Consider the following 27997-nt stretch of genomic DNA (forward strand, 5'->3'; position numbering starts at 1 on the left):
AAGTGGGAAAATGAACTCAATTTCCCGTGCAGCACTGCGGCTCCCCCCTCCCATCTCGCGCCTTCCCTCTTGTCTCTCCTCGAGCTGCTAGCCGTCGGTGTGTGTTGTTGTTGAAGCAATGATGGCGGCAGCGGGATGCGGATCAGCAACCGCGGCTGCCGTAGGAGGCCAAGGTGGAACCGCTACGGCCAGAGGTCGTTTTCCCGGTCGGCCTTGGTCATCACGCAGTCGTTTGCGCTCTGAGAAGCGTTGGCAACTCGGGCGATCGGGCTTAGAAGCTGATGATGTGACTAACGGAGGGCCAAGGCCCGCAAACCTGGTTCTATCGTTAAACGAAGACCAGTCTCACTTGCGCTTGCTTGGAATACAGGAAAGCCACAAGATCCTTGGCCAGGCTGGATACAGCTCTAGTGGGAGTGAAGAGGTGAGGTCCCACACCCACCCAGGAGTTAGTATCTTTATTTCATCTTCTCACATTTTGTGTGATCGTTAATGCACCAGAAAGAGAGCAAGGCACAACAGTGTGACTGCTTAGTACCATGGAGAAATGTCAACATCCTTCAGGCTAGCGTTAACTTTAGCTTCAGCTTCAAGCTTGCTAAGCTAAAACTGTATGCTAAGTGTTAGCACAGTGGAGCTCTCCATTACATTTAATGAACAGTCGTAACACAAAATAAGCACTTCAGCAAAAGCAGCAAAGCTGTTCAAGTCACCGCAGCACTGTTGCTTAATTTGCTCCTAGAAATTTTAAACATTTAAAGGGTCATAGCATGCATAACTGCAAGAGTTTTAATTGTTAAAAAACACATTATGCGGGAACGCGAGTTTGTGATCAGGAGTCTCAGTTATTTCATGTATGGCCCACTCGTTATAGGGCCAGAGTAGCAGCTAGCTAGCTAATAGTGAACACAAAGAAGGGGAAGGATAGCGCCTTCGTACCCCGCACATTGGCTAACTGCTAACACGCTGCATAGACTCGGGCAGAGTAGTTACTTTAAATAAAACCGCACATACGTCGGAGCTTATTTGTACCACATAGATAACTTTCACAAATTAGGTTGAATGCTTTATGGAGGGCTGGGTTTGCTAACCGCTAGCTAATGTCACCAAACACGTCAGGTTTAAATGGTGGTGCAGAAGTATGCCAAAGTCAAATGCAACCTTGTTGGAATCGAAAGCGTTCAAACTCACCTCATAAAGTTTAAGTAAAATGCCAGCTCGTAAGAGTGGCGCTGTTTTATGAGTTAAGATCCCAGTTGTGGGTATGGGGATGTACAGTACAAAGAGAATAGTAATTATAGCAAGATTTACCAGCAGTTTTTTTTTCGTAGCTGCTCATTTGACATTCATATTAAACCTGTTGTTAAATCGTGTTGCATTAGGTAGTAAACGGTCTATATTATGTAATAACATTATAGGAAGTTTTCCTACTCAGCCACATGTTTTTTTTTTCTTTTTTGTTGTTGCTGTTACTAATGCACAACGCATTTATGATATCTGTATAACAACCCATGATGAATGACAGTAGTTGGTTTCAACCTTTACTTAGAAAGAGCAAAACAGTCATGTACTATTGATGAGTTTCATTTTAAAAAGTCAGACTTGTTTGCTATATTGTTAGAAAAGCCCTTGTTCAGATATGCTATGATCCACATATATTGATTTGTTAATGTGTTACATGTTAAAAGCATGTGCATGCAAAGGATTTTTTTTTCTGCACTCGGACCTAAAACTTTAGTTATTGTTTATCCTGATGGTTTAACAGTTTCCAGCAAAGTGCAAAGTGGCTTCAAGTGTTAATTGCGGTTTTATTTTTCAAGGGGGATGATTTCAAAGGATTTGAAGCTGAGACAAAAGGTTCCAAGGGACCCATATTGTCTCAACAAAATTCTTCCAAAGGTAAAGACCAAGCTGTTATTTAATCTCATGAAATATTTGGTGTTATTTGTAAATAACCCACAAGTTAGGAAATGAATTAAGCACGAAATGCAATATAATATATTTTTTCTATATAGTTTTGTCAGATGATTTTGTGTTCATTTAATACCTTTGTTTTGCAGGTGATGCTGCCAACACAAAATCGAAACGTCAAAGTGAGAAGCTACCGCTTAAAACGCCAGCAGTGAAGGCAGCTGCACCACCTGACCCGATAAAAGATGTAAAGTCTTCGGAGCAAATGCACGACGTGTCCCTCGAAGCAAAACCAGCAAAAGATTGCAAGAAAGGTTCGAAAGGAAAAAGCACCCTGGATCGACAGCCTGCCAAGAGCAGAGCTTCATCAGCAGCACCGAGGATTACTATAAAGTTGGTGGCCAAAAAGAAAATCAAAACTGTAAAGGAGCCTCAGAAAAAATCTGCAAAGAAGTTGAAGATGAAAGGAGATCAGGATGAGCCTAAAACCAAGGACATTGAGGGTGACCAGATTTTAAGTGCTCATGTCAAATTAAAAGCTGAACCACAAGAGGATGAGCATGGCACAGAAGATAAAGGAGGGGGGACAGTACCTGTGAGAAGGCGTGGGAGATCTGCTTTAAAAACAACAGAGCCTGTATGCCAGACTAGCGCCAAAGTTGTGGTTAGTGACCAAAAATCAAAGGAGAAAGAATCTGTTGATCAACCTGATTCTGTAAAAGAGAGCGGGACTGTAGAGCCAAAATCACATGCAAAGAAATTAAAGCATAAGGAAACTGCTGCTGGCCAGGGTCCTGAAGTTAATCAACTAGTGACTCGTAGGAGCAATAGAGTCACAAACCCACTCTCTAAAAGAGCCACAGTGAGTGCACCTGCAGCGGAAAGTTTGAGTACAAGTGATGCTGTTGTAGCAGCGTCCAAGTCAGAAGCTTCGCGGACAGCAGAGGCCAAACCATTAGCGGGAAGTAACAGACGAAGGCAAAGCAGGAGGCTGAATAAAAACGATACAGTGCCAGAAAACCAAGGTCTGTCATTGTCAGAGACTGATAACTCAGCTGTGCAACCCAGTGACAGTTTGCCTTTGAAAAATGAGGACACGAGGGTCCCAAGCTTAAAGTTAATAAAGATCAGAAACCCTAAATACAATGCGCAGTCCGCGGGGAAGAATACGTCTCGAAAGAAAAAACGAAGAAAATTTATCTGGACTTTGACGTTAGTAAAGGGAGGAAGTCAGACGCCATGCGCTGAAAACACTTTCACAGTAACACCTAATGCTGTAAGTGAGGTTGATCAGCCCGCTCTTTGTGATACCAGTATCAGTGAAAATTTAAAGGGAATTGATGATGAATCCAAACTTGATGACACAGTTCCACAGGAGAGTGAAAACACTGAGAAAAATGAGAGTAATCAGAAAGATTCCCAAAACAACGCCGAGGAGCCGTTGGAGGAAAAGACCTCTTTACAAGTTGAAGTTGCAGTGGAACACACGGCTGAAGCATCTCCACAAGAAATCACTAAAACGGACTGTGGGAAAGTTGTCCCCCCTCTTCAAATTAAAAAGGTCTCCTCTCCTGGCAAACATAAAAGTTCAAAGCCTTCTTTTTTAATTCAGCAGGTCAGCCCTGTGGCTGAAAAGATGTTGGAAAGAGAGGAGAAAGAGGATGTTTTAATAGATCAGAATGAAACTAATGAGGATAAATCAGCATGTCTGGATGTTGATGTCACACCAACAAGAAGGCTTAGGAGGAGAACATCAAGCCTTGATTCGTCACCAACAAAGTCTGTCAGTCAGAAGCCGGTGAACACTCCAAAACGAAAGCTTAGAGCAAGTGTACAGGATGAAGATGCCCCACAGGTTCATGTTGAAGATTCTTCTCAGGTTTCAACTGAAGATTCCAGTTCACAAGTTCTTCCCGAAAACCCTTGTCTTGATTTGACTGAGGAGCCATCGCAAACGACCTTTGTAAACTCCTCTGAAATTGTTGACAAGGATACCTCAAATATTGCTGAAGACCCCTCACAGTTGCCAGGTGACGCTTCCCCACCAAAGGTGGAGAATGAGGTAGAACCACAGATTAATGAGGCCGAACCACAGTTTAGTGAGGCCAAACCATTGCCTGTGCCTTCCAAGCCTAGAAGATGTAGGAATAACAAACTAGGGAAAAAGAAGTCTCTTCCCAGGAAGAAGGCTGTCGTTTCCACTGAAACTGCTGTCAACACAGAGCCTGTTACAGTTGACACTACTAACACGGAGCCTGTTCAAGAGGAAGACACTCAGCCTTTAGTAACAGAGGTAAGCCAGCCGGAAACAAAAGATTGCCCTCCGCCAGAGACCAAACAGGACCCTGTGTCAGTGGAGGAAGAGCAGATACAGCCATCAGTAAAGGAAGAAATGGACATTCAGTCAATTGAAAGTCAGCAATCTTTGTCACTGGAATGTCAAACGAGTGATCTAAATGCATCAATGGCATCTCAGAAAAAAGGAAAAAAGAAACGTAAAAACTTGATTGGTCAGCGCCAGAAACACAGACACAGGAGCAAAGATGGAAAATTTGCCCCACTCAAATTACCTGAAAGTGAACAAACTGAAGAGGGAGATGGTGACAGTTCTACCCCACTGGCAGCTAACGCACCATCCCCAAGCTTCAAACTTATTGGGGTACATAAAAAGTACAAAAAGAAGCAGTCAAGTCTTCAGTTTATTGGCTCTAAGAGACCAAAACCTAAAGTCATTTCCAAGCTGATAGATACAGGACTTGACAAAGATAGTTTGAAGCAGGAGGAAACAGACACATTAGTTGATGGGGGGCAGGCAGATGTTGCAGAGGCTCAGCGCAGTAAGTCAAAGTTCATAAAAAACATTAAGCACTTCATAATGCCTGTGGTAAGTGCCAGATCCTCCCGGGTGATCAAGACCCCGCAGAGGTTTATGGATGATGCAGGAATGTCTGTACTGCCTCGGAGAAACTCCCCAAAAAAGGGTTTACAACTGGGCTTGCAAATACGTCCAGGAAAGAGGCGAGATGATGGGGCAGACAGAGCAATATCTCCAATCCTGCCTATTGACGAGGAGGACATATTGAGTGAAGCTCAACTGGATGTCGATCTGTTTTCAGCTCAGGACCTCGATGAAAGTATTGATCTCGCCGATAGCCTGTTTTCTGAGAGAAAAAGTGTCAAAAATGATAAGAACAGGTCTCTTCTAAAGAACTCAAGTTTTAAGTGTCATCTTCCAGAAAAGGCAGGCAAGGAAGTGAATACACTGGACAAAACTCCAGAAAACAAAGGCGAGGATCTGTTTTCACTGACACCAGTTGATAAGCCTACAGAACTATCTACTGACCTCCTTGATGTTCAGAAAAAGAAAAGCTGCCCTAAGTTCACTAAGCAAACGACTCACCTCAAGATATATCAGAGGCTGAAGAAGCCACAACTGGGACTTAAAAGCAAAAACCCAACAGAGCCCGATGGTGCGAGCAAACCACTCCAGCCTCCTGTTGATTTAGCAGAAGGACTTGATGATGAAGCCATGAGCATTAGTCTTAGGCAACGGGATACAAGCTTAGAGAAAGACAAGTCCAAGCTTAAGATCGAAGACCTAGATACGCCTGGAGTAGTGAGAAAAGTTTCTGTCTGTGTTAGGACTACTAACCCAAAGTCACTCACATTGCAACATGGCCAAGTGGAAGATATAGCTGCAAAAGACACTGCCCAGCCTCACTCAGGTAACACCATACTAATGTTAAGCAACTTTCGATTCATCACTTACACAATCGTGCAAACAAGACTATACCATAGACCTGAAAATGGCTTGTATTGCTTCCACAGGAGAGTTGCAGTCAGTACAGAACTCAGGCAGATGTGGGGGCATTTCTCTTGGGTCTGTGGAGAAGGGAGTACCACAAAGAGCACGACTCACTGGTGCAAATAAAAGAATGTTCAATCTCCTCAGGAAAGCCAAGGTTCAGCTTATTAAAATTGACCAGCAGAAACAGCTTAAGTCGTCTGGGGTAAGGTCACCGTCACCACAAGCGTGTTTTCAATTCATTGTATACATTGACTGTTTGTTAGTAACTTAACCTGGCTTAATAACATGTCATAGAGGAAGAACACATCATATAAACACAGTTGTTTTGAGTGATACATTATGGATCAGTGTTTTTTTTTTTTTTATCTTTTCAAATTAACCTTGCAGCTGTTATCTGGCCCGGTTGGAGCCAGGTCTCAAGATATGACCTCTAAAAGACAAAGGAGGAAGCAGAGGGTGCAGCTTCATTCTGACGTTCCAGTCAAGACAGAACCGCCTCAAGTACAAGTAAGAAATCAATAGGCTCGAGGGGAGCGAGCATTGATCTCACTAAAAATCTTGTTTCTGTCTGTGGTTGTACCAAGCGGATAAAAAAAACCCTTTTGTTGAGCTGAAATTGAACAATAATATAAACAGGGAAGCTCATCCCGTGTAAACTAAAGCCTCATGACACTTTTATTTCCTTCCTCAGCCACAAGTCATCTCCCCACTGTGCCAGGAGTTCCGTAGAGCAGGAGGTCCACGTATCAAGCACGTGTGCCGTGCTGCATCCGTGGTCCTCGGGCAGCCACGTGCCATGGTACCAGATGATATTCCCAGACTTAGTGCCTTGCCACTGCATGAAAGATCTGGCATTTCCCCATCAGCGGTCACTAAAGGTAGATATGACCAATGACATTACACTGCTTGTCTGAACAGTTCCTATAAACAAATTTGTTTCCTAACTCAAACATAAGTAACGCTATCTAACTTCCAGCAATCAGTTGTACAACTGATTAGTTTTTATTTGATATTCACTGTAACCAGACTTTCCTTGATCATTTATATATTTAGTGCCTCATCATTGCATCTTTACTATTTTTATCTATACCGCTGCTGTTTGATGTAGCTGAGAATGCATTTGGGAAAGAGAACAAGAGCTGCTGTTCAGATAATCGTGCATTATTTTCCCATTCTCTGTCAGTGCGCCCCAGGGCAGCTGTGGCTACAATGTAGCTTGCCATCGCCAGTGTGTGAATGTGTGTATGACTGAATGTAGTGTGAAGCGCTTTGGGGTCCTTAGGGACTAGAAAAGCGCTATACAAATGCAGGCCATTTACCATTCTTATTGCATTTTTGTTCTTGCAGATGTTGGTTCTCCATCTGAATCTGACAGTCCTGGGCTGTCAGATCCAAAGGTCACCAAGGTCAAGAAACCATCAAATTTTGTAAAGCGGAAAGGACTTGGACCGTTTGGGTACCGATCTAGAAGGTGTGGCGTATGCAAAGGCTGCAACCACGAAGATGATTGTGGCAAGTGCATTAACTGCCTGGACAAACCCAAGTTTGGTGGTCCCAATACCAAGCGGCAGTGTTGTGTGTAAGTTATGTTTGGTAGTTTTTGTGGCACATAGGACAATGTGGTGAATTCTGATTTATTCTAAAAATTTGTATTTATTTTATTTTAATTACAAGGTATAAGAGATGTGACCAAATTGAGGAGAGGAAAGCACGCAGATTAAGTGGGAGAACGGCACCTAAAGGTAATTTTTCCCCTTCTGTGCACACTTCATGTTGTAGTAGTTCTTACATATCAGTGTCACCACTGTTTTCTTTTAGGTTCCTCTAAGCGAAGGCGATCCTCTCTCAGTGGGGGTCATTCAAGTAACGACGAAGGGAATGACTCACCGTCTGGTCTCCAGAGTGACGGCCACAGTCCATCATTGAGAAAGCAGCCGAAGCGTGTTGTTAAACCCCGTGTCTATTTTGACCTGGTGGATTACGACTCAGATCTAGATGATAAAGCTCTCTCGAGCTCTGCCTCACCAGCAAGGAGAAGAGGTGTCGGACCCCGTTTCAGTCAAGGTAAATTAATACTCAGCGACTGCTTGACACAGTCTAGTTGCTTGTTTTGTTTTTTAAGAATAGCAAGTAGCTGTGTAGTCATTTAAGTTTGGATATTGTGTACTATTATGATTACAAAGCCTGTAATAAAGTAAATTGTTTTTTCCATGATGTTCTCAAGACTTTGTGTCGCTGGAAGGATTCTTGGGAGACATATCAGATGATGAGGTCAGGCATCGAAAGTCCAGTTCTCACCGTGTGCCGTCAGCTCGACGTAAACCTGAGAAGGTGGGTAATTCTGGATTTAATTGGTGCTTAAACTGTACTTAACTTATATAATGGAAATTTGTGGCAATTGTATAGAAGTATATTGATGTTTGGCCAACAAGGACAAAAAAATGTCCAGCTCTGGCACGCTGTGCTTAACATCACACTCGTTACTGTTACTGATCAAACAAACCAGACGTTTCTGCACAAACTGTCTCAGGATTTTCTTACATTCCCTTTCTTTTGCTAATTTAATGCAGTGAATTTTAGCAATTAGCAGTTTAATTAACTATTATGCATGTCTGTAGGTTGCGGTGGTCTCTCAGGGTCTCCAGTCTCAGGGTCCTTTGGAGCAGACTCCTCCCAGTGTCCTGGCTGCATTGGCCCATGGATTTGAGCAGCGAACTGTCGAATCTTCTAAACCTACTCACAAAATCAGGGTTGATTTTAAGGTAGGGTTTTTTTGTTTGTTTTGTCTTTGTTTCATATATTCCTAAATTCCAGAGTTGTATTCCCTGTCGGAAAGTAATAACTAGAGTTATGTATTTGGAGACATACTTGGTTTCTTATTTGCCTTCCTCAAATATTATTTACTCCACAGAAGATGTACACACAGCTAACACCTGTAATAATTTAAAATGCATTTCATGTTTTCACGTTAGTATAATGTTTTGCCCAGCAGGGGTCGGTGTTAATCTAAGTTCCCACATGTGCAGCGTTCCATACATCATTCATTAGAGTTTTGTTCCTTCTGATCTGTCGAATTATTTTTTTAATCTATGAATGAAAGTTTTACATGTGTGAAAATGCAAATTACAACTTGCATTAAATTTAATACACAAAGTTAATCCACAGTTCAATCAACAACATAGTGTAAATATCTATATGGGCATTGATTAATGGAAAGAGTAGGGTAATGGTAACTACTGTGAAAATCTTTAATTTTTTTTAATTTATTTATCTTTTTCAATTTTTGTCTCATTTTCAGGAGGACTGTGCTTTGGAGAATGTCTGGAATATGAGTGGATTAAGTATACTGACCTCTGCGCCTCCCATGCCACCCTATGTCTGCTTCCTTTGTGCCAGTAAAGGGCAACATGAGGTAACTGATAATTTCTACTCAATTTTAATTTAAATATTCAGTCTCCTGCTTACCACCTTGTATTTTCAACAAGTTTAGATAAACATTAAACACTACATGATTCAGATATCAAAGTGTCCTTTTTTGTTATTTACATGTTCTTTTTTTTTTCCTCTGACCCTCATTTTACAGATGCTGTATTGCCAAGTGTGCTGTGAACCTTTCCACAAATTTTGCCTTGAGCCAGCGGAGCGCCCCTCAGAGGAGAACAAAGAAAACTGGTGCTGCAGACGCTGCAAGTTTTGCCATGTGTGCGGAAGGAAAAACAGGCTCTCAAAGGTTAAAACATTTTATTTGTCTTGTTTAGCTTTCTTATTGGTATGTACTTAATCTGTTTGCTTCCATGTCTTCCTCAGCCTTTATTAGAGTGTGAACGATGCCAGAACTGCTATCATGCCTCCTGTTTGGGACCAAACTACCCAAAACAAAACAAGAAGAGGAAAGCCTGGGTAGGTTACTCAAAAAAACACAATTTTAGGGATATTTACTACAACCTGCCGATTTCTCATAGTAATATTTTGTGCAGGTGTGTATGACATGCACTAGGTGCAAAAGTTGTGGCGTCACACCAGGGAAGAGTTGGGACACTGAGTGGAACCATGACAAAGGACTATGTCCAGATTGTTCAAAACTCTATGACCAGGGTGAGGCGACAGTTTAACCTTAACAATAAGTTTATCATTTGGTGAATTTTCAGCTTCTTTAACTTGTCTGAATGTCTCTTTTTTTAGGTAACTACTGTCCAATCTGCTTCAAGTGTTATGAGGACAATGACTATGATAGTCAAATGATGCAGTGTGGCACCTGCAACCATTGGGTTCATGCCAAGTGTGAGGATCTAACAGGTGATTTTTATTATTGACTCTGTAAACATTGATGGTATACAGTTTTGAAGCTTCTTAATACTGGAACAGCATTATCAAACTTAAATGTTATCTGCTACTGTCAGCTGAGCATGAATATTTTTCTTAGATTGCATTTGTGAATTTTGATTATGAGTGGATTTCTCTGCCTCCATCCAAAATATCTCTCCTGTAAAATAATTTCAGATGAGCTGTATGAGATCCTGTCCAGCCTGCCAGAGAGTGTAGTGTATTCATGTCGACCATGTAGTGTGACCCAACCCAGTGCCTGGAGAGAGCTTCTCTACATTGAGCTCAGGGCTGGGGTGGAGAAGGTGCTAGCATGCTTGCTTTCATCCACCCTCACCCAGCACCTTGTTACCTGCTCACAGGTAGGAGACTTTGCTTCTATTTTTATTAGTGATGCAATGATTGACTTGCCAGGGACTGGAATCGGATGATTTTCGGTGTTCTCAACACCAACCGGTGACCAGCCTGATATATGTGCCGTTATGAGCTGGTCCATTTCATGCATGCACAACATGCACAACTACTCATGCACCCACTCACAGCCATATGTTAACATGTTGTGAGTAAAGTTTGGTAAAGTAACCTGCAAGGGAAAGCACTACGAAAACTTTTGCCGAAAACTTAATCAGATGCTTAACTCAAACTTATCCAGCTGAACATGGACATTTTTACAGAAGCTAACAAAAGAAAAGTGGTAAAGATAACTAAAGCTTAAAGAAGCCTTGGCATGAGCAAAAGATCAAAGCAGTTACAGGAAAACTTATGGAGACAAGTGAAAAAGAAAAAAGAATCAATGTCCTGTTATCTGTTGAAGTTCTACACATACTGGAAAATGATGCAAGTCCCTGACTCGTTTTTGTTTGTTTTTTTGTTATATGAATCTGCTGCACTTGCTTTTGTTTGCTAAAGGTAAGGTGAAATATGTCAGTTAAAGGTGGGTGCACAGAAACACGTTTTCATGTATGTGTTCCTCTTTACAGCAGTAGAGCACTTTATTTTCAGTTGTTAAAGTGAGAGAAGTTCCTGTAACTTACTGCATATTGGGATAAATTGTGAAGTTTAATAAGTTGTTTTTTTTTTATTATGAACATAAAATACATGATTCTTGTTTGTATATGCTGTCAATTGTAGTTCTTAGAAAAAAAATCATAACCAGGAAAAATCGGTATAGGCTGGTCACACATTGCAGTCGGTTCATCTCTAATTTTTATGACTCAAATGTTGGTTTTTATGCTACATATCATTGAATATAGCTAACAAAATATTTCCGTTTACTGTATTATTATTATTTTATTTTAGTAAACCACTCAAATTGCATGATGTTTAATTTTCTTCGACTTCTGTTGTAGTGTGAAAGATCGGTCGACCCTGACAGTGGCATAGAAGGAAAGCCAGCCTGTGACCTCCGAGCTGTAGGAAAGAAGTTTGACAAAGGCCTTTATACTACACTGGTGAGTACACGGCCCCTTATTTAATGTCACATAATCAGCTCAAGTAGATTAACTGGTATAAAACATTGTGCTTCCATTTAAACATTAGGTCTGTACCATCATAGTAAAAATGATGATCATGATCGTTCAGTTTTTATTGCAAATTGTAAACCGAACATTGCTTTCACATTTTCATATATGTACGAAAATATAAGTGAAAGTTAAATCGGTCTTCCTTATTCTCCTTATGTTTTTCACTCCTTTCTTTATACCTGTATGATGTATGCAAATAAAACAGTGCAAGTTTTGCCACTTTTGATAAAGAATTGCTCGAGCTCGACCTGTGTTTGTCTAATATGTTGACCATTTTCATGAAGCCTTCGTTGACGGACGTGGGTTACTGACCTGGTAGCCTGGCTGCCCCTGGGTGGGTCTGGGACGGGCGTGGGGTTCTGGGGGTGCTCCATCTCTGGGCTGGGCCCCTGGCTGGGCCTTGGGGGCTTGGGTCCTGGTTGGTGTGTTGCCGGGGTTGTGGGTGTATGGGGTCCCAGCCCTGGCGCAGGGTGCCGCCAGTGCATCGAGCCACCTGGGGGGCTCTTCAACTGTTCGGGGAGGCTGTTACATCTTGCAGGGGGTCTCCTCTCTTCAGGAACTCACTCTGCAGGAGAGGGAGATACAGGAGAGGTGGAGGAAGATCTCAGCCTGGGTGTCTATTGTCTTGTGTAATCTGGAAGATGAGTGGATGATGGGGTGGGTGCCGGTTTCTCTGTGGTGGGGTCGGGTGGGCTGTCCCGGTCTCTTTGGGGCCAGGCGGCGCTGCCGAACTGGGCCCCGGTCCTAATGGGCCTGGGCCCCCTTTCCCTGGCAGGTTGCAGAGTATGGGGGTGCCTACTGGGGTCAGCGGGGGAGCTGGCCCCAGGGAGGGGTCATTTGCCCCTCCCTTCTTTGCCTCCCCATCTCCAGCTGCCTCCCTCTTCCCGCTCCACCACAATCACCCAAACGTGCAGGGCCTTGCTACCCCCATCCCCCGTCCCCTTCTGGCTGCCTGTGCCTCAATTTTATCTCACAACTTAGACATTCACATTACTCACACCCATTACACATACATATAGGATCTTGGGGGTGGGCACGATACACGGAATCCAAATTACCATCAGGGTGTGCACCTCACCCCTGGCGTCGTTGCCCACCTCTCAATTTTGAATACACGTAGACATTGAGGGCTAGCAGGAGGGGCTATGTGCTTACCTGCTGCTCTCTGGCAGGTAGCTCCATGCCCTCCTGGGTTTTAAATGCACCTTAGAACACACATGCATCAACACTACATTATGAGCGGGCGGAGGGAGGTTCGGAGTCTTCACACACGCCCGTTCTCTGCAGCCTGCTGGAGCGGGGGGGGGCCAGGAGGAGGAGTTGGCCGTCCGACTGGGGTCTGGAATGTGGGGCCTCCCTGCTGCTGCCGAGTCGGGGCGGTCTGCTTCTCTCCACCCCAGGGAAAAGGGTAACACCTGGGTCTGGGTGCAGTTTCCCCCTCCAGGGGCAAGGGTACCTTGACCTGGGGTATAGAGTACGCTTGGGAAGTGTGATCGTGTGTACAGTGTCTCTTTGTGTCTGTCTCCACGTTGGGTGAGTGTTGAGTAATTGCATGCGAGAGCATGAGGGTGGGAATGGATGTTTGTATCTGTGTGTGCCTGTTTGTCTGTGTCTATATGTCAGGTTGGGTATCAGACGCCACCTCTCTGGGGACATCTCAGGCCCTCCAAGGTATGGAGGCTTATCTCCCCCTACCACCACTTTCCCTGCCAGTGGCAGACGCCCTCAGACATCGGTGCGTTGGTGGGTCTTTGTGTCCGGGGGTGGGCGTCCAGGTACACACCGGCTCACTCCTTGGTGGCTGCTTGTCGGGGTCTGGAGCCTGGGGCTCGCTCGGGCCCCTTCAGGGGTGGGGTGCCCTCGGCCTCTCGGCCTGGGGCTCGGTCACTCTGGCACAGCTGGCTGAGCTCACGGGCACGTCACTGCAACCCCCCCTGGCTTCTGCTCCGCAGGGCTCTCCTCAGCTCTTTCTGGGACAGTGGCGCGGCTGCCCCTCTGTTGGTCTTCCTTGGTCTCTTGTGTTTTGAGGGCCTCTGGATGTCTGGAGTTTTGATCTCATGCCCTGCTTCATGCCCTTGAGGACGGGGCTGTGGCTCCCCCACACCCTCTAGCAGATCATTACATGAAGGAACCTTTTAATACAAGCGCGTTCATGCTGACAGTTGTACACACGGGTGCTCACACACACACAAACGACACACGCTGTGCGCTGTCGATCTTGCGTGCTGCACAATAATGTTTAATATTTAGTATTTACTGTTATATTCCCATATATCATCGTGATGTTGTTTATTATGTTGCTCTTTTTTTTTCTTCTGCTTGTTTTCTTTTTTCTTTCTCAACATGTGATCCAGGTGATTGATATATGTATTTTTTTTTCTGCTTATTTTGTTGGTTTTTGTTTTTTGCCCTTTATCCCCGTCCCTCTTCCCCGCTGTTTTTCTTTCCCTCTTTCTTTCTCCCCTTTCTTTACCCCAGTCAAATCTGTCCCGTATTTAGCAAGTAAAAATAAAATAAAATAAACAATAAAAGGTGAATCAAATAGACCATTACGGCAAGGCTGGGATGGTCAATTTGGTAAAGTAAATCTGTTGGGCATCTTTCTTCGCCTTTAGACAATAATTCTGATGGCAAAAGAGCCAAACAGGACAGGCAAAAAAAAAAAAAAAAGAAACGCTTCATTTGCTTTTGCATTTTAATTAGCAAAACATGCATTTTAAATATTGCTCAATTTAATTGTGTAATGCCAAAATTGTCGTCTAGATTCAAATTCAATGAATGTACAGCCCTATTATGTGATATAGAATGGTACAGTGGTCCCTCACTATAACGCAGTTCACCTTTCGGTCTCGCTGTTTGGCAGATTTTTTTGGTGCAATTTTGCATGTTTTTTTTTGTGTTTGTTTGTTTTTTACAGCGCATTGTGTTCTGCGTTCTGATTGGCTGTAGACTATTGTCAATCACTATCGTGCCGTGTGTCATCCTGTAATGTCGATGAAACGTTTTGCACCATCAAAGGAAACCGCAGGTGCCTTTGGTTTTATTCTGTAATACTGGACTTTTTTTTCTACAAAGGATTGAACTTTGAGGGTGTTTAAACAAGAGAGATAAGTGTAAAATGTTCAAGCCTGTCAGAGAAAAGTGTATAAAGTGTGTAGTCACGGCATTTAAAGCCATAAAACATCTATAATAATTGTAAAACATAAAGTTGACTACTTTGTGGATTTCACATATCGGTTATGGTTATTTTTAGAACGTAACTACCGCGATAAACGAGGGACTACTGTAGTTACATTCTTTTGTTGGAAATGCAGCTGCCCTATCAGCACAAGATTGAACATCTCAAGGACACCAAAATATTTTTTCTTTCTTTTTTTTAATAGAAAATGTTCCATGAGGATGTGGTCCAGGTGGTGCGAAAGAGGCTAGAGCAAGAAGAAGATCTTCCAGAGGAGCGGAGACCTACTGCCTTGGCACGATCCTACTACTTAAAGGTGCTGTATGGCTGAAAACACAAAGTCTCCTGAAGTTATGCATGATTGGCTTTAAGCATGATTTATCTTTTTGTTTGTTTGTTTTCAGTTTTATAACATTTATAATTATTGAGTGATTTTTCTCTTTTAGCTGCTCGAGGAGGTATTTAATTGGTTCAACAGCCAAGACCCAAAGGTGTGGGACCCTTGTACCAAAGACTTGCCAGTGTGAGTATTACATTTTTAACATTTTACAAGTTTAAGAAATACTCCATTAAAGTTATGTACCTAGATAGTGTTGAAGTACACCGATTTCACTGATTATTTTAATGGTAGTGATCAGGCGGAGACTCTTACATCCAAAATCAGACATCTTTTTATTTGCGCTTTACAATAAAATACAGATGCATCCGGAGACCTAGCCTACTTCCGCTACGTCTAGCGAGGTCTGGCTCACAACTGGAAATCAACACAATCTTATGGGTTCGGTGTCCCGCCCATTGTACCATCCCCTTCAGCTGTCCTGCCTCCGGTCTTCCCCACCTCAGCACTACAAACAAAATCCTAAATTTACACGTAGCTCTCTAATCTTCGCTACCTACAGTGAAAATATAAAAACACGAGTCCATAATCACATTTCCCTCAAGCACCCCTTTTCACAATAGATACAACAGAAATGAGCACATCTGTGTAAAGCATCACTATAACTAACTATAAAATTAGCTAAAGTCATGTCTCCTTACAGTAAAATACAAAACAAAAAACAAACAGTTTAGATTTACTATATTAGAAGTACAGACTTCACTGTTGATTAGATATTATTAATCCCTCGGATGGGTTCCTCCGGGAAATTCAGTTTCCGGTAGCACTGCACCAACAGAAGTTGCAGAATATGAGCAGAAATATACCATATATACACATATATAAATACAGAGACCTATATAAATACAGAGTATATAATAGGGATAAATAGGAATAGGAATACCAGGGAATTGCACATTTCAACTATTGTGAATAGGAATGTAGGAATATCCTACAACCACTGAGGGTTTTTTTTAACCAAAACTGAAATCTTTGATTTTTTTTTTTTAATCAATATGTCCACCTTTCTTTGATGGCATACTTTGTCAGCATCTTCACTGCTAGTGTTGCACACCAGAAAGACAATCTGTCTTTGGTCAGAAAATATGTCTCTACTCGGGCGGTGCTCTTGGCTAGAGATGGTGCATTTTTCTTTCTTTCTTCATAAAATGATCCAAACGTCTTCTGTTAGATTCATGTCAAGTGATTGGATCATAGTCTTTCAGTTCTTTTACATGTATGTCCAACCCTGTGAAATGTCTGGTGTTCATTTAATAACTGTCTGGAAATCACAGCTCTGCTTAATTTTGTTTCAATGACAATAGGTTTTCTAACTTCATCGCTAGAGTATTTGCTTTAGTTTCTAATTTTGAGGCTTTATTATTAGTTTAAGCCTGCAGTTATTGAGATACAAGACATTATATAGAACTGTAAATATTTTAAGTGTTAAATATTTTTATCAAGTAGGTAAATTTATGTGGGTTTCTTCACTTCTGATGCATGCTGTATAATGAAAAGGGAAAGCACCATTCTGTTTTTGTGCTGCTTCAATTTTTGAACTTCTGAACTCTCTCTTCAGGGGGATGTTGTCCCAGGCTGTTCATCCTCCTACAACAGAGCATGTTTATGCTCAGTGGCAGGAGAGAGAGGATCTTTCATCTAGAACTCCACTGGGACTCCTGCAGGAAGACAATGGACAAAGCTTGGATATAAAGGAAGAAGAGGCTCTTTCTCCAATGTCTAGGGAATCTTCAAGCCTGAACCATTTTAAAAGCAGCAGACTCAAATTCAAAGGTGACGGATTTAGTTTATGAGAAAATGTTCTTTTTTTTCTGTTTTTTCTCTTCCACTAAATATTTACTTTTGTGTGTTTACTTAGGAAAAAGAGGTCGGCTTTCAAAAGCTGATCTAGACACTGGATGGTCTAAAGATGATGAGAGACAGTGCTCTTTGTGTCAAAAATATGGAGACCTCAAATCGAATGTAAATAATTCCCAAAACATTAAAATTGAGTGGTTCACAGAAGAATGCAAACACAATTCACTTATTTTTGTAAATTCTCCATTCTCTTTGATTAATTTCATGTTGGATTGTGTTGTTTCCTTTCTCAGGAAGCAGGCAGGTTACTGTATTTGGGCCAGAATGAATGGGCTCATGTCAACTGCTGCCTGTGGTCTGCAGAAGTTTTTGAAGAGGACAATGGCTCTCTGCTGCATGTACACAGCGCTGTCACAAGGGGACGTTTGATGGTTAGTTGTTATCACCCTGATAAACTGAAAATTGCTTAAAATCTGTAGAGTTGAACCAGATCAGTCTTTTTATTGTAATTACATTAACCCAAACTTTATTCTTCACTCTTCACTGTCATTAACCCCAATCGTCTTCAGCGATGTGAACGTTGCAATCAGTCGGGTGCCACTGTGGGCTGCTGTCTGACATCTTGTCAAAGCAACTACCACTTCATGTGCGCCCGCTCCCGTCAGTGTGTCTTCCAGGATGATAAAAAGGTCTACTGCTATAAACACCGACATCTCATCAGTGGCAGGGTAAATTCTCCTCTCCCACCTCGCCTCTTTCAGGATTTAAACAAGTTTGAAGTACATTTTAAAAAAAAGAAAAAAGAATATTTTTATTTAAACCCTAATTTTAGTTATGTACCTTTGTTTTACAGATGATAACTGGTCAGGAATTTGAAGTAAACCGCAGAGTGTATGTTGATTTTGAGGGGATCAGTCTCCGCAGAAAGTTCTTGACTGGGTTGGAGCCAGACCTTATCAACGTGATGATCGGTAAGCTGTTTTGTTTTAGTTGGTTGCTTGTTTGGGCCCTTAAAGGTGTTCATTAGAATCTGCTTTTGTTAAACTCAGAATTGGTCTCCACATTGTTACGGCACAGGTTCCCTACAGATTGAAAATCTAGGTGTGCTGACAGAACTTTCAGCGAACAAAGGAAAATTGTTTCCTGTTGGTTTTCAGTGAGTTGTATATTCTGCTTTTAATATTAATTATACTTGATAACACTTGATTATATAAAGAAATTATATTTGCAACATTGAATGAATTTCCCTCTTCCATAATAAGGTGTTCTCGGTGGTATTGGAGTACGGTTAACCCATTGCGGCGGTGCAAATACACATGTACAGTCCGAGAGGTCCGGCCAATTGTCCCAGAGAAGCCAGTTGAGGAGATGCCGAACCAGGGAGATAATCACACCATTGCTCACAGCCCCCGTCCAATACCTGGTGTGTTGATTTGTTTGTTTGTTTTGGGGGTTTTCTTTACTTCTGAAAACTAGATTGCCTTAACAAGTGATTCGCTGTATTCATAAATCATTTCTATCACTCTTCAGTATCAAAAACTCAAGACACTTATATATCAGAGTGCCACCCCACAATGGAGGAAACCTCGATTCCAGGTATCCACCCAAAGTCAGATCACGGTGCAAGGCCAAAGATTCCCCAACCCAGGAGACCAGCTGGAGGAATGTCAAGACCTCTGCCTTCCCCAGGTATGATAGAAATTGTAACCTGTTCTTATTTAGAAACATAATAAATAAGCCATCACAGAATGTAAATATAACTGATTATTTCTGTTTTCCTCTTAGGAGTAGCCCAGCCCCACCACATACTGACCATTAGTGATCTAGAAGAGACTCGAGGAGTTCGTCGCCACGGCCCACACTCACAGACAACAGGTCTGCGCAGTCACAGGTCCCCCCCTCCTCTGGGTCCTGTAACTGGACCAGTCACTCTCCGCACTGGAAAAAATTCCCTCCCTACCTCCCCCTTGTTCCCACTTGGTGCAACAGACAGCCTGATAAATTCTACGTCATCCCGCCCAGTTGGAAGTAGAGGTTCTTCCTCTGTACGATCCTCTGGGAATACAGCCCACTGTAACTCGTTATTCTTTCCCCAGTCTCCCTGGCAGGAAGGTGCTGGAAATTTTCCCTCTCAAAGTCTACCCTTCTCTTCACCTGTACAACATTTACCCAGAAGTCGACTGTCGTTTGATCTAAGCCAGTCGGACTCAGTCGAGGTGCCACACAACTTCTTAGCTTCACCAGAGCCAGAGGATGTCTCTCCAGCAAATGGTACATCACCCCAGGAGGACTTGGACCAACAGAAAGATGAAGAAGAGTTTCCCTACAGTTCATTCCACAAGGACCCCAACTTGAGTCTGGGCCAAGAGATGCGGACAGAACTTGAAATTGAAGAAACCCTCTTAAATGAGGGGGTGGCAATGAATTGTGGTGAGCAAATAGTGGTGGAAGGTGATGATCAAGAGGAATTTTGGGGAGCAGCCCAAGAAGTACAGAAGAAGAAGACCCTTGTTGCCAGTTTGCCACGGTCTGCAGCCTCAGCCAGGGATGACCTGGGTAACACATCCTCAGATGAAGATATGGAGCACTATTTTGACTTCTCTCGCACAATAGTCAGCTGCCCGGGATCAAAAGATCACTCGAAGTCTCCATCCTCGCCTTCCTCTCGACCTATGGCTCAACTGGATGGGGTAGATGACGGCACAGAGAGTGATGCAAGTATAGCAACCAGTGATGATGCTCAAAAAGTTAACAGTCAAACTCAGATACAAGCCAAAAAACTAAATGATAAAAATCTTCCTGACTTTGAAACCGCTAGCAGCACACAACCTTCCAAAGAATCATCTGATGATAAGCGAACAGATTCTTCTCCAGTCACGATTTCAGAAGCCACAAAAGATCCCGCTGATGGTTCAACCCAAGATGCACCTAAATCTTTTGATACCAGTCAAACCTCTGAAACCCCTTTAGTAAACCAAGAGCCCATGCTTTCTTCTCCAGTTGATAACATTCTGCCTAACCTAACTACAAATGTGCCTGAAATCCCATATTCAGAGGGGTTATTGCCAGGTTCCAGTTCAGGGTTGTCCTCTGAAACACCTCTTCTTCTTGAGAGATGTGACACTAACCCACAGTTCACCGAAATGCTTCCCGTGCTGCAAGACACACCACTTGAGACCCCCGAACCTTGTAAAGCCCTGAACTCATCACCTGACTGCAGCAGGTTTATATCACCAGCTGAGGGGGCTAGTGTGTTGATGAATGACTTATCATCTACTGCAACAGAGGCCCCAGTAGCAGGTTCTGCTGATAACAGTCAATGCTCTCTGTTGAGTCTTCTTCAGCCTTCCCCTTTAATGTCAACAGATGTACCAAACCCCTCTCAAGGACTAGTAGACCCTCTCCAGATGTATTCTTTGCCTACTTTCAGTCAGCCTCCCTTAACAAGTATTACATTGCAACCAGTGACCGCTGTACAAGAGTCAACAACTTTACCGTCCCTGGAACCTGCTAAACTGACAACTCTTAGTCCCGTTGGAGATATGACACAGACACTACTAAATGTCGTGCCTCAGAATGATCCAAGCTTATCAGCTACTGTTTCTCTACCGGTGTATGCCACACAAACACAGCCACTAGGCTCTACAGCTGTCAGCATTGTTTCCTCCTCTGCAGCAATATCGCCTCTGTCTGGACTGTCAACACACTGTTCAGCTGCTCCCACACAGGTACAAACCACCTCAGCTCCGATGATCCTAAATGGTTACAGTTCTTCTGTCCAGAAGGAAGCTACAGCTGGCCATACAATCTCCATCAATTTCGCTACACCCAGGCCAACTATCGAACCTCAGCAACCAGTGGTACCCCAGGCATTACCGGGTCATGCCATTCTTACTGTGAAGGAGGTGGGAGGTCCAAATGTAGACCCTACACCACATGTACTACTGGTGAACCGCCTTGGGCAGATCTTTGTGAAAAACCCTGAAAGCAACACTTTCCAGCTGCCTACTCCCAACTCCCCATCCTACAACTGTGTCACTCAGATTGCTAGCCTTTTGCAGAGCAACGCACTGTCAGCCACACTAGCTGCAGCTGGTAATATGACTGCACCACCATCTGTGGCCAATGTGACGACAGTACCTCCTCCACTAGTCACGCCTGCAGTTCAGAATCCATCTGCTGTCACACAGCTGCTCACACACAAAAACAATGACACAATGGTAATGTCCAATGTGAAGAAATCAAGAAAAACTTCAAAAACACCAAAAGATGAAACTGCTCCAGATTCAAGAAAACCAAAGAAGAAGAAGGATTCCAGCGCGTCAAAGAAATCTAAGTCCTCCACGGCCTCAGGGCAGCCTGCTCTGCCATCTGAGAATCCTCCCATGAGTCCTGCTGAAAGTGCCCAAGCAATTATTAATCAAGCAATGGCGAGTAACTACACCCCCAAGTGGAGTGGGCTTCGAACAATGAGCCCTTCCTCACTAGTTTTGCCACCCGGCCTGTTAATTGAACCAGATCCTCCAGAGTCACCCCGCTCTCCATCACCACAACCTAAACCAGTTCCCCCACCCCGCCCTCGCACCCATGTCCGCATGAAAAGAGTGTCTTCACTTTCAGACCGCATCGTCACAAAGAAATCTAAGGTTGACTTCCTGCAACCAGAGCCCGTCATCGAGGATGAGGAGCGTCGCAAACCAGCTTTTCCAAGCATCTCCAGCAGGGCCTCAGGAGTCCGAATCAAGACCCCCACAGTGAAAGGAGTACTGAACTTGGACGAGTTAAAAGAGGAGCATCTAAGTGATTCTGATAGCTCAGGGTAAGTTTTTACCTATCTGAATTCATTTTTTTAGCTGCCCTGCTGGTTATTGTGTCAGTGATCATTTAGGCTGACAAAAGAAAGAAAAATTCACGTAGTCAAGCAATTGGTGGCTATTGGCTATTGGTGGTATATGTTTCCATTACTCAACGAATTGATGTCTTTTCGATTTTTAAATACAGTCCACTTCAAAGAAGTTGGAACGTTGTGTAAAATGTAAATAAAGCATTTCAGTGACTTTTAAATTATTTCAGTCCATTGCTTAACTGAAAAAAAGTACAAAGGAGTCATGAAATGTTCATTGTTTTACACAGGCTCATTCTGAATTCTTTGCCACCAGCATGTTTGAAATATCTGGGACAGCAGTGAGTTTATCACTGTGCCGCGTCACCTGTTCTTTGAAGTAGCGTTTGGAAACTGAGACCACATTGCTGTAGTTTTGAAAGTGAAATGTTTTCACAATCTTGCTTGATACCGTATTTCAGCAGCCCAAAGACAAAACCTACAAATCCTGTATACCTTATGCAGTATTTTATTCAGCTTTAAAGGGTGCCTTCGTAGATGTGCAATTTACCCACGCAGTTAGTACTAATGAGGCCTTGTACTATCTCAAATTATGGCTTTCATGGAGTTTGTGGATAATAGGTCTGATGATTGTTCTTCTCTCTCATAGAAAAACAATGATTTTGCGTCAGAGAGCCTGAGAAACAAATATTTATGTATATGAAGTCATTTTTAAAAACAAAATAATTGTTTCCACTTGCTTTTCCCAGATCAGAGCCTTGGAGTTTCATGTCTGTGAGTGAACAAGGCAAACAGCAGGCCTGGGAACCAGTGGGACACAGCACACTGACTGACTGGAAGAAATATTCTGGTATTCTTGAGTTAAAACTGTGTAATTTCAAGAGTTTAAAAATACCAGCCACATTTAATATATCACTGATTAATGAATGGTACCTTTTCGCTTCTGCGTCCTTTAAATGTGTTGAATTGTTTAAGAACAATGTGAAAAAGGAGCTCTACGGATTGTGTTTTGTTAGGCGCTGCTTCTGCCTCAGATGACGAACCACCTCCATCTGATGATGTGGGATGTCCAACGAATAGAGACCAGCCACACTTACGATTCGAGATAACCAGCGATGACGGCTTTAGTGTAGAGGCAGACACCATTGAAGGTAAGGCCAGTGTTACATTTTAAAAAATTAGCATCGTAATGTTCTCGTTTTTTATGCTCATTGCTTTGTGCTAATCCCATCTAATTGTCAACTCTTCCTTCAGTGGCTTGGAAAGCAGTCACAGATGGGGTGCAGGAGGCTCGAGCAATTGCAAGGTTGAGGCCACTGACGTTTCAGTGGCTCAGCGGTCCCCGTATGCTGGGTCTGGTCCATGACGCATTAGTGTTCTTGCTGGAGCAGCTTGAAGGAGCTCACCGTTGCCAGCGCCATAGTTTCCGTTTCTTCAAACAGTTCAGCCAGGAGGATGATCTGCCCGTCAACCCCAGTGGCTGTGCCCGTTCGGAGCTTTACCTTAGGTATGTTTGCCCTTTAGCCTTTTTTCCGTTAGTACCTGCTTGTGACTTGAGGCAGTACAACTCGGCTTGACTCATTTTCCATTACAGTTAAGCAGCACCAATGTGCGTGGGGTTGTTATAGCAACACGCCCGGCCCTCCTGTGGCGTCATTTGTATGCAACACAAACGCTACAACAAAGATGGATGTCAAGGCGATGCAATTCCTGCTGCTCAGCCTGTGGCTTTTAATTAGACCACCATGGTGTTGTTTCTGTGCCATTTCCCTCATCGCCGGGTTTCAAAAATGGCGGTTTTGATTTTTGGAAGAAGAATCCAAACTCAGGGTACCAGTACTATCAATTAGGTGGGTGACAGTACCAGGTACTGGTACTGTCACTTCAATTGACAGTACTGGTACTGTCACCTCATGTAAAGCCACCCAGAGTAGGTACTAATGGAAAAGGGTTGTTGGATTCATCCTGGAGAGAGTGAGTCAGAAAGATATAACTCTTCTAGAACTAACAGCAGTTTATTTGCTCCAACAGGAAGTCTACATTTGATATGTTCAACTTCCTGGCTTCTCAGCACAGACAGCTTCCTGACATTGGGCCTTACGACGATGAGGAAGACGAGGTTCTTTTGAAGTCCACGAGGTCAGGCTTTAGTTTATATTTCCTGGATTGTAATGCCATATTAGGACTTTCAAACCGCTTTTCTCTGAAATATGTTGTGCAGCTTCATATTGTAACTGCACACCACTTTTTTTTCAAAACTAAAATATACTTTTTCATAAATATATTGACTATTGTCATTTTTTTTAGTATGTTGCAAAACAGTGGTGTTGAAGTTTTGGGTCAATTAATTTCTGCTCCCTTTATCAGACGAGCCACCAGTTTGGAGTTGCCCATGGCCATGCGCTTCAGACATCTGAAAAAGACTTCCAAGGAGGCAGTAGGAGTGTACAGGCGAGTTACATTTGCAATTCATCATTGCTACATGAAATAGTAAAATGCATTGCTATACGATGCTTAAAATACTCAGTTGACAACATCATCGTTTTAAGGCTTTTAAAGTTCATAGCCTTGGCTGCAAAAGCCACAAATATTTAAAAAAAACCTCAGAATTGGTTTCACTTCTTAATCTTAATGCCAGCATGGCATTTAAGTTCCTGTTGCATGTAATGAACTCAGAGCTCTAACTGTGTCATCTTCCATCTCTTTAAAACCAACACAGGATATGACTTGTCTCTCTTTGGAATCTTTTATCATTTTCACACTTTGGTTTGATTCCAAAGAATTGCCTATTTATAAGATTAACAGAGAAAACCAAAGCATTCCCTGTCAAGAGCAGCGTGAGCAGGAGGATTCAAAACTGAAAAAAGCATCCTTCAGTGATGTTCAATGAATATTCAGCATTGAAGTCCAGTTTGTTTTATTTTGTTCCAGTATGGATGACTCTTTAAAACATTTTCTGTTCAGTTTACCTGTCTAAGTTTAATATGTATGACTATTTTTTACAGTGTAGTATAGAATTGTATCTGTGATCATGTTAATGGAAAAACAAGTTGGAGAAAACATTTTAGCCTTTAGCTCTACCAGAGGTTTCTGTATATTAAAAAGGAGTTTTTCTTTCCCCCTGTCACCAAGTGGGGTTTCCTCTCTATTATTGTAGGGTCTTTTCCTTACAATATAAAGCTCTTACCATCCTGTGGTGATGAGAACCACATGACTTAAATGGCATTAGCTTTCATAAAACAAGGGTGATACATAGATAGTCATTTGAATGCAAGTAACAGCTCTTTGGCAGTAATGTGTCATTATTGCTAGCCAGACAACAGAGTCACACAAAACCATTATTCCACACAATGAATCATAGCTAGCATACATGCACAACAATTCTGCTTTTGCTAACAGCTGTTCAAACATCTGTTTCATGTTAATCCTAGTGAGGCTGAAGAAAAAGCAGCCGTTGGGAAATGAAACAGTGCCTTGGCCAGACATTACGGAGACAGCCTGTTCAACGAGAGCTTTTTTAAAAAACTACAAAAACATTCCCACTCTTTGTTTATACTTTGGCCGCATTTAACACGTTTTGCAAGTACTTCTGCAAGACATTGGCTGCACTGTGACCTCACTCAATTTCTAAGAAAGAAGGTCTTGTTAAACAGAAAACTTTTTTTTCACTGCACAATACAGCTTTGTCACTCTGTAATGTCACTGCTACCCAGGAAGCACAAAAGGAGAAGTGGTGGGGGTGGGGGCAATCCTGAGAAAAGTGTCAAAATCTAGTGACAAAGAGCATGTAGGGTAGAGCAGGGCGATATGACCAAAAATATTTATCACGATATACATTAGAAAATTTGCGATAACAATAACATATCCTCAGCATAACCATGTATAATATCCACAGAGGTTATACACACACAATACGGTAATATTATGTTAAAGCACAGTACGTATCACTCCACGAGGCTCCTGACTATGATAGCCGTAATGCTCCGACAATCCATCAAGCGGTGCGGATTCGTAGCTCAGCAAAGTCGTACTAAAACATTTGATAGATTTTCGAGCGCCGTGTAGCACATAAAATCGTTTCGAGGTCAGTAAACACAACCAGAATTCATACATAAGGCACACGGGGTTATAAGGGGCACTGTTGATTTTTAGAAAGATCAAAGGATTGATTTTAAGTGTACCGTATTTTCCAAAAATATGGGATTTTTTTGGGAATCAAACGAAGTGTGGAAATGATAAGATTCCAAAGAGAGACAAGTCATATCCTGTGTTGGTTTTAAAGAGACACACGATGAAACAATTAGATGTCTGAGTTCATCACATGCAACAGGAACTTGCCTCCGGTGCATCCACTGGAGTTTGAATTTGTGTGAATGTTAGATAGAAAGTACTTAAGTAGACAAAGCATAGAGAAAAGTGCTTGTAAGAATGTATGTGAATTGGTGAATGAGGCACATAATGTGCTTTGAGTGCTTGAGTAGCAAAAGCTATATAAGAGCTGGTCCATTTACCATTTATATTAAAATAAGACAAAAAAAACCCCCAATAAAATGAAAAAACATCAAAGTGGCTGAATTTGGGTATATATTTTGGGTATAGCCCTAGCTCCTGTATTTACCATGTTAGTGCTTGTGTGCCAACATTCATGCAAAGGTAAAAGATTGTAAACTAAAAAAGGGGACACATTAAAGTTTGGCCTGTATCAGCAATATAATATACAAATGTGTTATTGTATAGATTTTTTTTAAATATCTTCCTATTGCTTTACAATCAGTTTTCATCTTGATAACACTTCCTGTAGGTCTGCTATCCACGGCCGTGGTCTTTTCTGCAAGAGGAACATTGAAGCAGGAGAGATGGTTATCGAATACGCGGGCATCGTCATTCGCTCCGTGCTCACTGATAAAAGGGAGAAGTACTATGATGGGAAGGTTTGTGCATCTTCATCATTGTCATTCTAGTTTTGGTCAGGTATTTCATAGCAACTGGCGGTTCATGCTGAGAGATTTCATGAAAAACACCAACAGGTTTCATTTCTGCTCCCTGCAGGGTATCGGTTGTTACATGTTCCGCATCGATGACTTCGACGTAGTGGATGCGACTATGCATGGCAACGCGGCGAGGTTTATCAACCACTCATGTGAACCTAACTGCTACTCTCGAGTGATCAACGTGGAAGGTCGGAAGCACATCGTCATCTTCGCTCTTAGGAAAATCTACAGGGGGGAGGAGCTCACCTACGACTACAAGTTCCCCATCGAAGACGCCAGCAACAAACTCAACTGTAACTGTGGGGCCCGGAGATGTCGTCGTTTCCTCAACTAAGAAATCTCTTGGATACAAAAAGGGGGAGGATCCTGTTTACTAGTAAGCCTTAAATTGTGGTGACACTGGATTGGGGCTTGAGGAGGCTGCGGTCAGTCTGCCCAGCAGGGGGATTAAGCCACTATGAGACTGGCCAGAAACATGGCTAGTGAGAAGTGAGGACATTTTTTGTTTTTTTTTTGTTTTTTTGGGGGGGGGTCAAGCGGAAGAGGATGAGAACCAGCACAAAAAACAAACTTTGCAGAGTTTCTTGCCTCACAGTGTACTAAAAGGTATGGCTCCCCGAATAATGTAATTGCAGCTGTAATTAAATCAGAGGAAGTAGTTTTGGGTGCTCGTGACAACTGGAGATTTCAAAGTGTGGAGAGTTTCTGGATTTGAGCAGATAACCTCAGATCAAGCCTTATCTGTCACATTACATTACAGCTCCATCCCTGTAGTTGTGAAGTCAGTTCTCAAGCCATACATCACCCAGACCTTTATTTGTACGATTCAGTACTTCTTATGTTAACGCTTTCCCTTTTTTTTTCCTTTTTCTGTCTTTTTTGTGAATAACAGAAAATCAAAACAAAAACATGGTGCTAAGCTTTTTAAAAGCTTTGTCTTTAGTTGGACTAAGATGTCTTGCGAATCAGGAATTGTTTAGCTCTTTCTTTACCCTGCTGAGATCTTAAATTTATGCACTCTTATAAGTCCTCCTGTTGTTATCTGTAAAATCTCACATTCAAAACCTGCTATTCGTCACCCACTTTCTTCCTGTCTTGAGTGTAAAATTAGTGTCTGGTTTCAGAGCAGAAAAACAGTGTCATAGAAACGTCCTCTTGGTATTTTTTTTTTCTTTCTTTCTTTGGTTGTTTTTTTTTTCATGTAAAGTGTATGTAGCAAAACACTA

The 27997-nt window shown here is 42.5% G+C and overlaps 1 protein-coding gene across 2 annotated transcripts; it reads left to right on the forward strand.

The window, feature by feature from the left end:
* The first annotated feature begins 59 nt into the window (after nt 1–59).
* On the forward strand, nt 60–27992 carry kmt2bb (lysine (K)-specific methyltransferase 2Bb). Of its 2 annotated transcripts, none has more exons than XM_080896607.1 (36): nt 60–448; nt 1821–1899; nt 2061–5636; nt 5740–5921; nt 6107–6226; nt 6411–6597; nt 7067–7298; nt 7394–7461; nt 7538–7783; nt 7944–8050; nt 8338–8481; nt 9018–9131; nt 9303–9449; nt 9527–9619; nt 9697–9814; nt 9902–10015; nt 10220–10404; nt 11392–11493; nt 14949–15059; nt 15190–15266; nt 16699–16913; nt 16999–17102; nt 17231–17368; nt 17507–17665; nt 17791–17908; nt 18015–18093; nt 18200–18360; nt 18468–18626; nt 18723–21756; nt 22530–22630; nt 22797–22931; nt 23035–23287; nt 23812–23919; nt 24148–24231; nt 26582–26711; nt 26830–27992. In XM_080896607.1, the coding sequence occupies exons 1-36, from the start codon at nt 119–121 to the stop codon at nt 27103–27105; spliced, it is 11586 nt and encodes a 3861-aa protein (XP_080752733.1). In that variant the 5' UTR covers nt 60–118; the 3' UTR covers nt 27106–27992. The 2 variants fall into 2 exon arrangements, with proteins under 2 accessions (XP_080752733.1, XP_080752734.1); XM_080896608.1 differs by having other exon boundaries at nt 60–424.
* The last annotated feature ends 5 nt before the right edge of the window (nt 27993–27997 follow it).

This window comes from Rhamphochromis sp. 'chilingali' (assembly GCF_963969265.1).
Source record: "Rhamphochromis sp. 'chilingali' genome assembly, chromosome: 11".
Taxonomy (NCBI): domain Eukaryota; kingdom Metazoa; phylum Chordata; class Actinopteri; order Cichliformes; family Cichlidae; genus Rhamphochromis; species Rhamphochromis sp. 'chilingali'.

Bases quoted from the DNA above. Each gene is read 5' to 3' on its own strand.
- kmt2bb (XM_080896607.1), top strand. From the start codon at position 119: ATGATGGCGGCAGCGGGATGCGGATCAGCAACCGCGGCTGCCGTAGGA. The intron at 7,784-7,943 runs GTAAATTAATAC...GATGTTCTCAAG, and splicing joins CGGACCCCGTTTCAGTCAAG to ACTTTGTGTCGCTGGAAGGA. The intron at 11,494-14,948 runs GTGAGTACACGG...TTTTTTTAATAG, and splicing joins AAGGCCTTTATACTACACTG to AAAATGTTCCATGAGGATGT.